The 17,799-nt window shown below is 35.5% G+C and overlaps 1 protein-coding gene across 1 annotated transcript in view; it reads left to right on the plus strand.

The window, feature by feature from the left end:
* The first annotated feature begins 2,321 nt into the window (after nucleotides 1-2,321).
* LOC124370014 (trafficking protein particle complex subunit 12) overlaps nucleotides 2,322-17,799 on the plus strand; it is a 31,696-nt gene continuing 16,218 nt past the window's right edge. Inside the window, exons 1-3 of the mRNA XM_046828289.1 lie at nucleotides 2,322-3,079; nucleotides 8,628-8,833; nucleotides 15,609-15,728. Coding sequence (XP_046684245.1) covers nucleotides 2,599-3,079; nucleotides 8,628-8,833; nucleotides 15,609-15,728 — 807 coding nt within the window. The 5' untranslated portion in view covers nucleotides 2,322-2,598. The remainder of the gene's footprint in view (nucleotides 3,080-8,627; nucleotides 8,834-15,608; nucleotides 15,729-17,799) is intronic.

Raw genomic sequence — 17,799 nt, forward strand, 5'->3', positions numbered from 1 at the left:
AGACTGATCAACAGGAATCCCAACAAAGAAGTTGTTGATATCATCGAGATTAAGGGAAACCGGGGAGTAAGTGTTAGGCTTGCCGACTCCAAGATCTTTTAGTTTTGACCATAAAATTCTGCTAGATTGTTTTTTAGACAGGGAAGAGTAGTAAAACCTGATCTTGGCATTTCTAATTTGTTGTTGCACATTGTTCTTTAGTTTTTTATATGCAGCCCAGTCATCACGTAACTTGGATCGCTTAGCCTGAAGGAAAGCTCTATCTCTTTGCTTCTGGAGGTGTCGAATAAATTCTTAGATCCATGGAGCAGGCTGTTTGGTTACTCTTTTTGAAACAAATGGAGCGTGTTTATCAAGAAGACCATTAATTAATTAATTAAATCTTGATACCATAATGTCCACATTATCAGCCGATGTGACCTCATGCCATGGCGTTAGAGAAGCATCAATAAGCAGGGAATAAAGATTGATATTTTTGTAGTTTCTATAAAACATAACTTTTGGTTCGATCTTGGGAGTTCTTAGTTTATAAGCAAGAAAAATAAGGTCATGTTTGGAAAGGCCAGGAGCAGAAAGTTGCCCGTGGTGCGCAACCAGGGTTTGGTCACAGACAGCAATGATATCAAGCCAGGTGTCGGCAGTCTGCAGTCGCAACCACATACCACAAGCTTGCAGAGGAAGTATGGTCATGTTACACGAGTAAAACATATTAGTTAAAAAAGTTTGGTCATAAGTAATTGGTCTAAGTAAATCAGTATTAAAATCTCCCATCACAATAACATGACTGTAGTGAGCCAAAAAACCCCAGATCATGTTCGAACTCAGCCATGTAGCCCAGGTGAGGAGCTCTGTAACAAACAGCAATTAAAATGTGTGCTCCATTAACACAGACGTCCAGAAACATGTATTCTGGCCGTCCATCTCTGGATGTATCCGATGATAGCAGGACAGAGACAAGGAAGTGTGACCTGACGTACACAGTTACCCCGCCACCACCTTTGTGCAGGCGATCATTTCTGTACAGGTTAAAACCTGGAAACTCGACACTTCTGTCACTTAAGTGAGGTTTCAGCCAAGTTTCTGAAATTAGAATAATGTCAACAGGAGATGGTTGAAAAATGGAACGAAATTCGTCAATGTGGCCATAAAGAGATTGTGCATTGACATGAGCTGCCTTTAAGAAGTTTGAGAAAGGAGTAAGAGATTGACAGAGAAGATCTGGGAGGGCTGACGGAAGCACGCGCCGGCTCGGGGCAGCACAGTTAGACACCAGCACCACAACACGTCGCGAGGCACCGCGGGCAGCAACCATATGGTTACATATGGTGGTCTTGCATGTTGTCATAAATTGTATAGAACTTCGTTGTGTTTGCCTTCCTCGGTAGAATATGGACATAGCCTCGGCTTTTTAATTGAGAGATCACAGGTTCTAATCCCAGGGAGGTCCGAACATGATTAGAATGAAATGCAGTGTACTTCGAAACCGACAAAGCTAAGAACTGAGGTTCAAAAGAGAAACAAAATACTTCCTAGCCCAACATAAGTTATGCGTATATAATTTATATTAAAAAAATAGCCCCTTCATCTCATGTGTGGTGTATATAATTAAGCTCATTGCAGGCCTCTGTTTATTAGACAGAGGATTTTTTATCTACCTTCATCTATGTATGTACGTTCTTCGGTTAAACTAATACTTATCTATATAACACTTGTACAACTTAAAGTTGAATGTAAATGTAGACAATTATTTAAAAAGTAAAAAAAAGTATTGTAACTGTTACACGTTACAATTACACTGTCACTCACTTAAAGCATTTTATAATAGGGAATAACGTTTCATAATGTTTTGACCAAGAAAGTACATGAATTACAAATGTGTCTTTAAATTAAAAAAAGACACAACAAAGAACCTTTTGTCCAAGTTACAACACTGATGAGTTCTTTGATTTTGTATTTCGTATACATACCGTTAATTGTATGTATTCTTATTTGTACTGAAGTTGTAATTCACAACTGTATGTTTCACGACAATAAATTATTCCATTCGATTTTATATTATGTTTCTCCACAGAAAATAACCTTACAATTCATAGCGGAACATTTGATTGTTCTACAGTATTTCTTAGAGAAAACGGGAAACGTTAAACGAAAGCGAAACGTCTGGTCGTGTTACTAATTGGGGTATATATAATAACAATTTGTACTATAGTCAATATAAAAACCCTTCTACATATAATTATCAACAATTTAATAGTTTAGCACGAAGGCCTTTACTATCAAGGTGGCTTTGGATAGGGAGGTGGGAGTGTTGTTCAGATGTTTGTTGTTATCGTCAGTATCAATAACTACTATGCTATTTTACCAATACAATATACAAGACAGTCAACGGCAACGTTCTAGTTACGTTATGATTGCTGAACTATGGATTCGTGTTTGAACTAATGTTTAAATGGCTTGTCTGTGATATTAAACCAATTTGCATTTTGGTTATAGTTAAGTCTTTAGTGTTGTAAGAAATATATTCTCTGAGTTTCACTGTTATTAAACTAAAACACTAAGGTTAACTCAATAATACTTCAACCTCTGAATAGCTGAACTATGGAGAATGCTTCTTCATCTACTAAAAAGTACTTTGAGCAGGCCACAAGTAAAGGAGCAAACTTTTTCGACGAAATACCATCGTCATCAGCCTTAATGAAAAGTGTTGTTGCCACCAGCAGTGATGGCAAAGACTCTGGCCTATTTACAGAAGTTCCTGGAGCAGTAAACGTGCAAACTTCTGCTACATCTAGCACAGTCACTGGAGAAGTAGGAAACACTGAACTTAACACTGTCTCTTTATTTAATAAAGACAAAAATACTGGAATTGATGAAAAGGGCTCAAGTGCAGAAGAGCCAGTTGTTTGTCGCATTTTTTCCTCGATTAGGCCTAGTGATGACTCTAAGAACACTCAAGAATCAAAGTCTCTGTCTATTAATCCTTGTTTCTTTGATATGTTGAGTGATCCTGTTTTATTATGTGATTCACCATTCTCTGCAGATGATAAAAGAACATCCTATCAAACATCAAAACATTATGGTAAGGAAACGGTTATTACAAACAGAATTTATAAATAATGGTAAGCGGAATGAGGTAATTGTTTATCTAACCACTTCACATTATTTGTTGTGTTTTCAAAATGAAAATTCTTGTAAAGTAAGTTAACACTTTAACGACAATGTTTACCCCAGTGGGTTCACACGATCTTTCATATCTGCTGTTGTGTACCCAATCGGGTACACACAGGCCTTTTGTAAAGTGCATCTTGCACCTGATGGGGTACACATAAAGCATTTTTGTTTGTGTGTCTTGGTGGCTTGTGAAATATGAGCCTGCGCTTATAGAAATACCTCAGACTATTGTGTACCCCATTAGGTACATGATTGCTTAATTTTTTAGGTACCCCTTTGGGTGCATTTATAAACATAAAAAATAATACGGTAATTCTAAGCAATATATGGGTCAACCTCGATTTTTCTCATATTACAATATAATGTTCCAATAGTCAATTAGAAAAGGAAATGAGTAGAATTTCTTGCCGGAAAGCAGTTATAGGGAGCAGGCAACCGCCAGACGGTCATATATTGCTTAGAGTTACCTATTAGTGATCAGGGGCACTGACGTGATCTGGGCTTCAAATTTGGAACTACTCGAGTTAATTTTTTTTCTAAAAGAGCAAGCAGCGCGAAGCGCTGCGCAGCGGGCAGCCATCGTGCGTGATCCTTTTTTTTATTAAAAATTTCTGATAAATTGTTATTACATATTACAATATAATGTAGGTAATGTATGTAAAACAGTTTTTAAACACATAATTACATGCTGGAAAGCAAAGTAAACCAATATAATCCGCCCAATACAAAATCTCCGTAAAAATCTGTAAAGGAATCTGGTAAAGGAATCTGTGTCATTCCTTTGGCCTGAATCAATTCAGTATATACGAAGATCACGCACGATGCTTGCCCGCTGCGCAGCGCTTCGCGCTGCTTGCTCTTTTGGAAAAAAAATTAACTCGAGTAGTTCCAAATTTTGAAGCCCAGATCACGTCAGTGCCCCTGATCACTAATAGGTAATTCTCGCGGTTGCCTGCTCCCTATAACTGCTTTCCAGCAAGAAATTCTAGTCATTTCCTTTTCTAATTGACTATTGGAACATTATATTGTAATATGAGTTGCCTGCTCCCTATAACTGCTTTCCGGCAAGAAATTCTAGTCATTTCCTTTTCTAATTGACTATTGGAACATTATATTGTAATATGAGAAAAATCGAGGTTGACCCATATATTGCTTAGAATTACCAATAATACATTAAAATAATTTTTTAGTCCAAAATTGCAAAGCCAACATGCTTTTCTTGTTGTACTTAGACGTTTTATGTAAGAAATTGATTATATTTTTTGGTCATTATTGGAAAATTTTGTGGCATATAAAAAGTATGGTAATTAGCCGTTGTCATGAATGAGTTAAAAAAAGCAACTAAGTTTCAGAAGGCCGAAAACTTTAAAAATAAATCCTGTAAAAGGAACTAGTAGTTGAATGGTCTAACTGTAATGCCTTTGGCCAATAGTGTGGGGTTGCACTTTAGCTCAAAAGAACAACAGTATTGTTTTCGACGGTAACATTCTGGGAATAAAGTTCATATTGGGCTAACTGCCTCCGGTCATCAGTAGGGGCTACAGTAGTACTTTCATTGCTGTCCCCTGCTTATGGCAACATTTATGAAAAACATCCTTTCAGGTAGTACCTAGGCTATCAGAAAAAAATCAAAAGTTGATCACTAATGCTGAAATAAGCTAAAAATACACGCAAACTCACCCGACCATATTAGTGTATGTTACTTAATAGGGCAATGGCCATTACACTAATAGTACACAAAGAATTTAAATTCCTATTACAAAGTTAAAGGTTTTCTTTACATAATGTTTTTTCTGCCCATTCTGACACAATAATAGTAGGCTAATTACTTTAAAGTGCACTTAATATGCACAAAAAAAAGCATTACTCTCTGGCACCACAAAAGACGGGGAGACTGGGGGAAACTGTCTGTTTTGAAGAACGGTTCCAGACGAGATAGTCATACAGTGAAAACCGTACTACAGAACTGTCTGAATTCAATAGTTTTCCCTTCTCCCCAAAGCAGTCCTCTGTTTAGTTCTAGTTGTATGTTACAGGTTTGGGTAAGTTTGAAACGGTTTTATATCATGAGAACGTTAACTACAACTACGGGAACCATCTGCGGCAATTATCCTCTTACCAATATTTCTTGGTGAATCAATGTATTAAAAAAAAAAAAAAAAAATGGAAAGTCATTCACAGGACTGACTGACAGAAGCTTATATTTCTTATAAGGGACTGTGAATATAAATCTTGGGAATAGAAATGTTACAATCCTATAACTTGGAACATTTTACATACCTCAGGAGTTAGACCATACGAAAAATTAAAATTTCAGTATTATAATAAATGACTTAAAAACCAATTTTAAAACATTTATGATATAAAAATAAGTTGCAAAAATATGTGCAACAGAAAAAATGACAGTAACAAAAACGGCACTACTATTTAGTTGAAACTTTGAAACTGTTGAGTTGAGTTAAGAATTGTAAAGAACTAGAAAACTAGTTGCTATACAGTACTACTGGAACATGCAAAATTGCGAATTGTAGTAGTTGCCAGTTGGGCTGTAACGGTTTGGTTACTTTACTTGGAACTGAGCAGTTACCGGTACTCAACGGTTCCGTTTTTCATTGTCCATCACCAAAAAAAAGAGAGCAAAACGTCTGTTTCTTTAACCCTTTGAACTCTGTGCGCCATTAAGTGTCAGCCAATTCGTACTACTTCGCGCTTGCATAACGATGTACATCGCTTCGACTTGTATTTTAAAGGCAGTACGCTTATTTGACCTTGTGTTCTTTAAATGACTGAGATTGAAATGAAATTCTCAAACTATTTACAAAGTTTATTAGCTTTAAGTTTAAAACTATCGATTGGTTATTTATTTTGTATTATTTAAATATTATAGGTTGACCTATTTTTAAAATTTATTTTTATTTGCAGAAAAAATACAATTAATTTTAAATAGGTCTCAAATATTAATGGAATATATGCTTGTTTCCATATTTTGGAGTTTGGCTCTACCAAATGCACAAGTATTTTAATAAACTGATAGAGCTACAGTGGCACTGACATTTCCCTAGATGGAAAACAACTTGAAACAATGTTCGTATTTGCTGAAAATAGAGAAATATTAAATTAGTTACTTATTTGACCGAGATTGCAACAATTTCTAACCACAACTCGATAAGGACTGAATTTTATAATTATGCAATACAGTAGGCCACATGTAGACTGATAACCTGAACAGCCAAAACAGCGAGGTCCATGAAGAGCAGCCCGGGCAAACTGAGGGACATAACATGGTTATAAACCTTCGACCTATCAGATAAATACCTATGGCCACCCGCAAGCTGAGAGGACAAAGATAATAGTGCTACTGATGAGTGAGTGATGTTTTTCTGTATATTCTGTATAATAGTTAGTGTCTTGAGTGCACTAAAGTAGACTAGGCCTACTATTACTTGTCCTAATAGACAGATAAAACATTTTTTTTTAATTTCTTGATGAGAATTTTAATTCTTCATGTACTTACAGTGTAAAAGCCATGTCCTTCTGCCAAGTAAAATAATAAGGTCAGGTGACTTTGTATATTTGTAGGTCTCAAGCATTAGTAACTGGCCTTTTGAAATTTTATATTTTACTGATCGATACCTTTCATTGTATTAGTTACACAATTTATAACTCATCGAATTTTATAAATTGAGATACGGCAAAAGTGATGGCTCGGACTGCCATCTGTGGAGTGAGAAGTCAGGTAGCAAATATTTGAACGCTGTAACTGTAATATTTGAGCATGTAGCCTAACTGTAGCTGAAAAGTTTGTGATTATTCAGATACATGCACGGGGAGAATCATAAGCAGTTTTAAGAAGCATTAATGGAATTGCACGACTGACTATTTATATCTTTAAGATTAGAGATCAAATTAAAATATTTATAAAAACTTTTGTAACCGAACCTGGTAACAGGAAAACTTAAACAAAAGAGTTAAAGTCAGTTTACTGTTATCACCTTGTTTTTGTCTTACCTAACAGGTTATTTTATAATGATACCTCCAGTAATCTGTAAATCTTACATAATCTGACAGGGTTCTGGTTTCGTATGTGTCGGATTGTTGAGTACAGTACCTCTTGAAGAGAGAACAATGCTATTGTTAGGCTGTTAAGTTTAAAAGCTGCTATTCAGTTATTTGTGGATTGGTGATTATCAATAAATATAGTTAGTGTTATTGTGTAATAGGGTTCCCATTTAGAGCACTGCCCCTAATATATCTGACTTGTCTGATAGAGAATGTTGCTCGTTTTCATTGGTTTTCATGAATTAACTGCTTACAAATTTGAAATGTGCGATTTGGAGATTTCCGTACACAGTGTTACGGATTCCAGTAGGGTAACCAATCTCTGTGTGACTAAACCTTTTCTGCACACAATGCAAAATGGGTGAAAATATGTAGCCTACTATTATACTGTATTCCTTAGACTACTATTTATAATCACAAATTATTATAATACATTGAATAATGGATAAATAAGGTACGTTTAACTCTTCTTAGTACTACAGCATCTCATTTTTGGTGTACCCAAGAGTTTTAGCCGATTTGATCTTAATGTAGAAGTTAGAGAAAAGATAAAGGAAATTTTGGTGTAAAAAGATTGTTTATAATTTATATTTGTTTAGTTTCTTATATAATGCTAAATAGATATGTGTAAAATATATGTATAAAAGCAATTCAACTTGTGTGAAATACTCTGAAAAATGTTTTACACTGAATTAGGCCTACCTAATTATTTTAATTTAGATTTATTTAACAATTTGTTTTAGGTGAGTGTGGAATTTTTGTGTAATTTAAGTGCAAGATGTACCTAATTCTTTAAAAAGTACCCAAATGGCTAATGCGATGTACACATATTTAATTATTCTATAGTATATTTATTGTCCTCTAGTAGAATAAATGAAGATTGTTTGGTCAGAACATTTACATTTAACTGAGGTTTGTAAATATATATGCCTTACAAATATTGAACTGAAAAATTATCCAACAGAGAGCAATTTCAATACAACTAATATGAAATAGGTAATGTTTTAGTTTGTATTAGCAATATTTCAAAATTAAAGACTTGTTTGTTTAAACTTTTAAATACAGTAGTATATTTTAGAGTAATATTTTTATGTATGAAAATAATTTGAACATTTACATAGTGCTTTATTTTGTGTGTAAGAAATTGGCAAAGATATAAGAAGTATTAACTCCTTCGTAAAGAGATAGACGAGTTATAAGACAATCAGACTTTCTTAGACACAGTTTCTGTTGTCGAATTGAGCCTCTTATACTGGCTAGGAAGGTTCTTGGAACAAGAATAAGCTCTAAAACTACTCTCAAGCTCGAACTAAGAACGCTGTATATATTAACAACTCCTCAGTGAGTACATTATTTGATATAGTAAATACTAACATGTGCATTTTAATTGACCAAAGGTACATCGAGTGAAGGAGATCTTTTCGGATTGAAGATTGAAACAGTAAGTGGGACAGGAGCAGGAGAATGTGAGCGCAGGCGTGATGCCTGGATCCCATCCGAGCGCACTAGACGTGCACTTATCACAGCTGCTACAGCCACACCCGGCACCTACACACCTGAGCGAGAGTTGCTGACCATGCCTGGAGTGTCAGAAGAACAGCTGGTAAACATTCTTATATCAATTTTTAAGGCAACAAGTGTGAATTTATATTCTCGTTTTATTTCGCTAGTCTCACACTGTAACAGAACTCAATTTGAGGATACATTAAAATGTTGAAGATGGTTCTTTTTGTAATCTAATCACAATTACCCTGCAACTGGCAAAAACCCGATATCAGGTGTTTTAGTTGTATTCTAGATTGCAGTGCCCAATATCAGGTCTTTTAACCCTTTGACTGGTGGTTTTTTTTCTTAAAAAAGAGTCCCATACAAATTGTTTTTTTTTTAATTTAAAATTTTGTTTTTTTTTTAGGTTATTTGGGTTTTCTGCAGTAGATGTGTTATATAAAACACTCGATTAAACGTTTTTGGATTGACTTTTGTATTTATACAGAAATTAATTTAATTATACACAACAGTTATCATATTTACAAAATACGAGAATAAGGTAAAATATTCAGTATTTTCTCATAAACATGCTAAGGTACACGATAGGTACAACTTCGTAACATTACACAAATCTTCTCAGAAATCTCTGATGGTATGAAAGTAGGGAAAACAGTTGGGACACACAAAGCAGAACGTTGCAATCCCGGCACATTGTGTCCCGGCGCAGCTGGTCGATATGCATTTGTAGCATGCTCTTTTCTGCTTGTCCTTCTTATCTATAGCAGTGATGGTGGCGGGAAAATGCCGAGCAGAAAGTCTCATTGGAGCATCTTAGCCAAAATTCGTCTGTAAGTCTTTCTCACGCCGTTTTACATAATTAGTAATTACACAAACAGCCACGTTTATTTACTCATGGTAAACACAACAAAATGTTTACAATCAGGGCAACCGGTAACGTAAAAGTGAGATTACAATCTATAGTCAATACAAACAGAAATAGAATCAGCTGACTACTTGGAACAACTGAACGAATACCGTTCTATGACTTGAATAACATCGATTGGGTCTTAACCCTCTAAGTGGCAAGCGACGTCTGAGACGTTCTATTTCCGCCGCCGTGACGTGGCAAGCGACGTCCTAGAAGTCGCTTCACATTGCCGCTTATTGCTAGGCAACCGATAATTATTTTTAAGCCTAGTTTGCACAGTTGCGTTCACCACTAAATTTCAAATACATTTCATATAGTATCATCAACATCACGATGAAATAATCAATGGTACTAACTGAAATAACCGGTACTTTGGGATTATACCGACCACACCCAGACATGAATCGTTATTTGACATTTTGCTTCTACTGATTACTAGATTAGCGTAAAACAATATTTCATCAATATAAAACAGGAATTGTCTTATCGCAAACCCCTCCCCATCCTCAGACAGAGGTCAAAGTCGAGCGGTCTAGTAGATAACGTGATTGCAGAGTCGCGTCACTTTGTTGTACTTCCGTGTTTTACCTCTACATTTCTCCAAACACAAAAATTCAACAAAAACAAACATTACCAAACTAAACCTAAACTCTTTATTGAAAAAACACTCAAAACTTGTTTTTATTCTTGATCACATTCCGCCACCCAAAATGCGGGTGCCTCCGGCTATCAGCTCGGGCTTCGGCAGCCCCGCGCTGATGTCAACGAAAGAAATACATCCCTCGAGATAGTACCTATCAGTAAAATATCAAATTCTAGAGGGGCTGATCAGAAATATAAATTGAATTGTAATGGAAAGGCAATTATGTACCGTGCAAATCATGTGATGCCGCGCGGCCTGCCGTAATCGGGATTCTCGAGAAAGATAAGATAACAGAGACAACAATACCGATTACAATACCTAGAAATGCTTGTAAGTTTGTAATTTTGTAATTAAAGAGTTGTTTTTTCGTTCTATCATGTTTGTTTCTATAAATTTATATTTTTGTGTTCTTCATACTGGTGTGGTCGGTATAATCCCAAAGTACCAATAATCCTAAGTTTTCTCCCGTGGTCTGTTTTTTTACTGAATAAAATAGTGTACAACCTAATTGATACTGCAGTATTCAATGCTTACATCCTATACTCCAAAAATTCAGATAAACCCATGGCAAGGGATGATTTTGTTGATAGTATAGTACAAGGACTGGTTTCCAATGATACAACTCCTTCACCTACTGTGGCTCATGAAAGTCAAAGCGCCCATGAAATTGCCCATTTAGATGGGAAAAATCAAAGAGTGTGCATCATTTGTGTGAAAGACCCTAATGTGAAAAGAAAAAAGAAGCGTTTATTGGTGTCCAGGGTGTAACTGCGGTATTCACCCTCTTTGTTACCCTAAACTCCAGCACTTTAATAGGCCTTACACAACAGGGAGGAAAAGGCAAGCAACTTCTAGCGATTCTGACTAGAAAAAGTGTTTTTTCTAGATTCAGTTTTTCCCATATAACTTTTTCAGTGTTTTAAATAGAAAAAAATATTATTGAAGGTTTTTTGTTTAAAATTAAATTGTGAATAAGGGTTGCATTTAACATAATCTCCTAGGAATGACATTTTTAAAGTTACAGAAAGTAAAAATGAAAAGTTTTGTGGAGAAAAAAACGTTTTTTCGAACATTTGTGTGGATATCATAAAAAAGGGTTAAGGTATGTAAAAAATAACTATACTATGTTATTCTGTAGTTTATTACGAAAAAATTGATATATAACAAGCATTGCTCATATTAGAATTTGCATTTTATTTTTAAATTATAAGATAGTCCTGCTTGACTCTGAAAAATAGCCCGCCATTCGAGCAACATATTACCGCCACTTAGAGGGTTAAATAAATAAAAGAACAACTGTGATCTAGAGGGAATGACAAAAACTACTTGAAACTGTTTTTTATTTATTCCGCTAGATCACATTCATATTCAAGTGAGAGATTATTCATCATGAAACATTTTTGTGAAAACTGTTTAGCGTCATAGCACTTCCCGCACGCCTATCGGGATTACTGCGGGCAGCACATAGGCCCCTCCCTAATTTGTTGTGGGATGACTAGTCAAAGGGTTAACACGGCCTACATTTTTTTGATATTATTTCTTGAAAATGCTCAAAACATATCAGTGTTGATACTAATAGAAAGAGAAATATCCAATTACTTAAATAAACAGTTTTATAAAAATAAATAATTTTCATGTTCCGTTACACACACATATATATATATATATATATATATATATATATATGTTTTGTACTCTCGGAATTGTTTCTTATGTTCTCGTGTACTGCACCAGCTGCGCATCAGCTGGTTCACACAACTGTTTTCATTCTACCGATCAGATCTTGTTTCTTATTTATGAGTAGTAATTGTATGTTTTGATGTTGTGAACACGTGTTTTGTGAGCAATTGCAGTTTATTACAACAATGGATGGTAACTTTCATATCACTCAAGTGATATTCGAGGAATTATACTGTAGCAACATTTATTTTGTACTCTTGTAAGCTAAAAGTGAAAATATTTTAAAACAATAGTTGGAAGACTGTATAGTAAAAAAATTAACATTGACGTTTTACGTTTCTGGTAAGTTGCGATTTTGACAATCTATGTTTTTATTTTATTTTACCATACTAGGTAAAAAAGTTAAAACCTTACCATTTTAAATTTTAATCAACACTAAATGCCCTATCTTTTGTATATTTTTTCATATCACTAATCATAACTCTTGTCGAAATCAAAAACTTTGAATTAACTTTCATTTAATATTTTTTATGTTTGCGACTATGTGGTGATCACATTTAACCCTTTAAGGAGTAATGACATTCTGGAACGTCACTACATCATTTGTTCATAGGAGTAAGGATGTGAAACATAATACACTCCCAAAATAGTAAGAAAAATTTTGTTTTATTTTTTAATGAAAATCAGATATTATTACTATAAAAAGCTAACATTTACTTTTGTTGATAAAACACAAAGGCTAAAATTTGTTTTTTGTGTGAAAGTGCTCGAAACATGGATGTATACACAATGGCACACCACACTCTTTTTCATTCAAACGTCATATCCTTCCTGTTCTTTTCTCTGCTGGAGGAATGAGAACAGATGTATCATCTCTTTTGTGTCTTCCGTGTCTGACCTTCTGGCGTCGGCAGTGGGCGGGGGATGTGTCTGTCGGTCAGGCGGAGCGGATGTTGGTCTCTGGTAGCGGCTGGTGGCGGCACGACCCTCGGCACCGCGGCTACCAGCCTTCCTTCTCTTGGAGTGTGATGTGTTTCCAATATTTTTCGGATAAGGTTTAGTCTAAAGTCACAAAACCCACTTTTCTTGTTTTGTTTGATTACAAACATGTATGTATTCGAAACAACAATATCAATCAAGTGGGAAAATAATTTACGGTACCACTTCTTTGATTTCCTTGCACTGTCATTGAAAGATATCATGTCAGAGCGGTCGACTGCTCCCACATCCTTATTATATTCTATGACAGAGCTTGGTTTGTTTACAGTCTTTCCAAGCTTAGTCACAGGAATCATTTCATGCTCGTGGATTGTTGTTAGCATTGTTACATTACAGCGGTCATACCATTTTACACAAAGCATGTTTTTTTGGCTCCTAATTTCACAATCTCCCTTATTCAATTTTTTTGGTAAGCAAGGGAGACCTTTCCGGTTTTGTCTTACAGTTCCACAAGCTGCTATTTAATTTTCAAGAAGCCAGTTGAACAAGCCGGGACTGCTGTACCAGTTGTCAACGTACAACACATGGTTACGTCCTAAGTAGGGTTGCATTAGTGTTCTGATAACCTTTGCTGACACTCCGACGTCTTCGTTTTCATTCAACAAGTCAGTGGTCTTGCCAGTATAAACAATAAAGTCAAGAATGATGCCTGAACTGCTGTCACACAATACATTCCGAACCGCTTGCGTTTAGATGGAATGTACTGTTTGAAACCCAGGCGACCCTTCCATAGCATGAGGCTCTCATCGATGACCAGGTTTTTATTAGGAGAGTAGGCACAAAAAAAATTTTCTCTGTAGGGTTTCGATAACCGTCCTGATTTAGTATAATTTATCTCCTCCCGCCTCTAGTGAATTGTCGTCAAGATGTAATACGAAGCAACACTAGGAATCTATCCTGACTGAACACCTGAGGGAATATGGGAGTGTTGAGGAGTGGATCTGTACTCCAGTAGAGTTTTAGTGAATTTTTCATGCAATGGGGCATTAGAAGCAAAGTCGCAAAAAAACAATACATCTCATCAGGGTTTGTTTCTGTCCAGCGTCTGAGTTTGGAGAATTCTTTTATTCCTGCCTCATTTTTCATTTGCTGCTGGGCATACTTATTAGTGTCAGAAGCAATGTGAGAAACTAAATCGTAATCGAACAGTTTATGAAAGAAATCTATTTCCTTTTCAATATTATCCTCAAAGTCAACTTGTAGGCCAGAATTAGAATCATCAAATATAAAGTCTTTTGGTTCAAAACAGTCAACATGTTTCCATTTGCAAATTGGACAAATATCAGAATCACTTACTGGTAATGCAGGTTCTTGGATCTCCACGTCAAGTTCATTGTCGAAGTAAGAAGCAGCGAGGATATCTTCTGCGGTTTTATCTTGTTCATCCCCACTATCACCAAACACATTCTCATCGTCAGAGCCTAAAACGTCATTGTTATTGTCTGAGATTTGATCCTCTTCACTCCACTCGTACAGCCCCCTTCTTATGTCGTCACTACGTAAGTTACGTTCTGGATCCATTTCACAACACAAAAGGAAACTGACTTGAGAACAATGAACTACACTATTTCGTCATTGTAGAAGAAACTGCACAAAGTGAATGTTTACAGCATAGCAACAGAATGCGACTGTAGAAGTTGTTAGCGCCAATTGCTGTTGACAGTAGAAATCGCGGGAATCCGTGTGCCGAAAAAACCTTTACAGCCGCTCTGTAGTTGAAAGCAGCTGACAGTATTTACGCGGAAAACTGCGCTCAGTTATTTAAGGTTAGGAACAGTGGGCGGATTTCTTCCATAGAGGAAAAACATAAGAGCTAGTACTTGTAATATAAGTCATAATTCATTGACGTTCTAGAACGTCCTTACTATTTTCACATGATTTTTAATATGACGTTCTGGAACGTCAATACTATTTTGTAACAAACACCTATACTCGTTAAAGGGTTAAAATACATATATACTTAATATTTATAAGGAAAATGTTTATTGAACACTCGTGAATAACTTGGTATGTAATATAATTATTTTGTATTACACATACGATGATAATAAAATAAATATAAGGCAAAGTTCATGGTAAAAAAAAACACTCTGCCACTGAGTGGAATTTGACCACCAGTTCCAGGGTTAAAATGCACAACCTTATCTTAAAAATTGTTTAGATGGTAGTTATTGTGAATTTTGATATGTTTAGATGTTTTGTTATACTAAAAAATATTTGTTAGCACTAGCATGCAATTTAAACTTTTACATAATTTAATATATGCGCATGCGAGTGTGTATTTTTTTTCTAAATTTCAACCCTAGGTAATATAAAGCTCATCTCAGACACAACTTAGACTTTTTGCAGAATCAGTTATAGTATTGTAAAATACATAAAGGGAAAAATTGTTAAAATGTATCAATAGTTGTTATTATAGATATTTACAGATTACATTAAAAAAATTGAAGTCAGGAACGGTGTAGGTTAATTTCATACCACTTACTTTATAGTTTTGAATAACACATTAAGAATATTATAAGTTTGGCATCCTAAATTAATGATCTGACGTGTCTCTAAGCCAGATCCCGCAAATTGATGTTCTTGTAGGCTTTGCAGGCCAGTATCTTCCATCATTTAATATTCTGATGTATTTTGTAGTCAGATCCGGTAGGCCAGCTTGTCGCTCACACATTGGGAGAGGCAGAGCTTGCTCAGCGTAAAGTGCTCACATCCCACGATGTCACTCAAGATGAACGTGGGCTCCGAGAGCTTATTCAGGTTGGTAAATTTTACAACTATTTTAAATTTCTGTTCTGTACCATCAACATTTCAGAACTATTTGGCAAATACTTAATCTAATTAACCCTTCCCACGCTGTAGACGAATATATTAGTATGGTAGACTGACCAAAATGCCAAACACGAGTATATCCGATATTACACGTTGTGTCTCTTGGAGTTTTTTAGTTCACAAAAGACCTTCGAAATGGCAGGTGTATGCTCTGTGCCTATCACGGTTGATAAGGAGTATTTATAGACGACCTTCACTCTGTGGCAGAGGGAGAGGGGAGCGCCCTTTGTCTATCGCCGTCCACCTGCTCCTCTTTTCTGTGTGTCCTACAGAGCCATAACCAAATATATCCTTCTGCCAAGATGATACCCTATTTATTATTCATTTTTTGTATGATGTTTTACCTTATCTGTGAAACGTTAGATAAGGAAATACTCTTAATAACTAGTAGTTTATATAATTTACCAGTTTTATTAGTTTGTACCAAGAATTTGAATTTAGATCAAATTCACAGTAGTGAATAGTTACTAATTTTAATTAAAATTCCCTGTTTAATTTTTTTGCATTTATCTCTTATAACATATTTATAATAAAAAATTAGCTTTGAACTTAAAGAAAAATATATTTTATAGATGTCTTGGCGTTATAGGGAAATCAATGGATTTATCAGCGCCGTGGTTAGTATACAGTAGAGCGTCATTAATACGAACATCAAAAATCCTAACACTCACTTTAAACATGTGAACTTTATTTTGTATGACTCAGTGAGAGGACAATGACCTTGGGATTATGTTTTGAACCATCCACTGCCCCTCTCCCCAGCTGACTAGTCTATTTTTAACCCCATTTGCATCTTTGTGTCACTGTCACCAGTCAGTTCAATAGTATGGTCGTAGTTGAGTGTTGTGGTTCATAATGCGTAATATTCTTCTGTAACATTCATTAAGTAGTACATAAAGTGTTTATTTGTATTAGTCCAACCATTTTAAAAATCTTAACAAATTGGAAATCCAATCTTTCCTCCGTCTCAATTAGTTCGGATTTTTGACGCTCTACTGTAGTTATGTGTTTTTTTGTTTTGTTCTCTTTGGACAAGAAGTTTATAAATTGCACTTAGTTGTATAAGAACCTTAGCGCTGCTTCCGGAGTGACAGGATATTCAAGATGGGTAAGGTTAGGTTGGGGTTAGAGGCTGCCTCCTATCAAGATCCATGAGGAAGAATTAGGGCACTAATCTCAGTCATGTCTCCCCGGAAGAAGGGGATGCCAACTCTGAACCAGTTCCTCCAGTCAAAGTAGGCAGGGGGTGGTACACCCTTGTTGAGGCTAGCAAAACCTCTGAGGTAAGGGAACAAACCCCACCAACTCCATTAATCATTTCCCGCAGTAGACTATTGAACCTATCGAATTGCTCTTGAACCCCAGAATCTCGACATTTGCGGTTAGTAATGTGATGCTCCTGGACATCCATAAGGTTACCCAGATTTAGTGACACATCGGTTTTTGCTCTGCCCAGTGGTGGGTTCCATTGGAAGGTATAAATCAGCCAGAAGTTATCCCTGGTAGGTATAGTTATATGTTATTTAAATATATGTAATCCTAAATATCTTTGTAGGTAATTTGTTGAAATTTCAGACTTCAACCATTTAAAATTTTGTATCACAAAACTCATGCCAGACTACCAGCCAATATTAGATTTAGAAACAATTCCAAGCAGTAGTGTGGCACTAGTACCAGTATTAGTTTCCCTTGTCAGTTAACCCTCCATCGGGCGCTTAAAATTAGAAACACCATCAGGCGCTCACGGAGGTTTCCTCCAGGTTAGCGAATAATGGATATCATAGTCGTTTAAACGGTTTTTATTTGTTTAAATATTCATACTGATTTAATTACAATGTAATATATTCATTTTTAGAAATTTAATAAAAATTACACTCTTATGTAATGAATTTTCCAAATAAGAAATTCAAAATCTTAAAAAATGTTATTGTATAATAACAACATGATTAATTTTAAGTAATAATGCAATTAATTATAAAAATGTTTAACCTACTGTAAA

This window comes from Homalodisca vitripennis, chromosome X, assembly GCF_021130785.1.
Source record: "Homalodisca vitripennis isolate AUS2020 chromosome X, UT_GWSS_2.1, whole genome shotgun sequence".
Taxonomy (NCBI): domain Eukaryota; kingdom Metazoa; phylum Arthropoda; class Insecta; order Hemiptera; family Cicadellidae; genus Homalodisca; species Homalodisca vitripennis.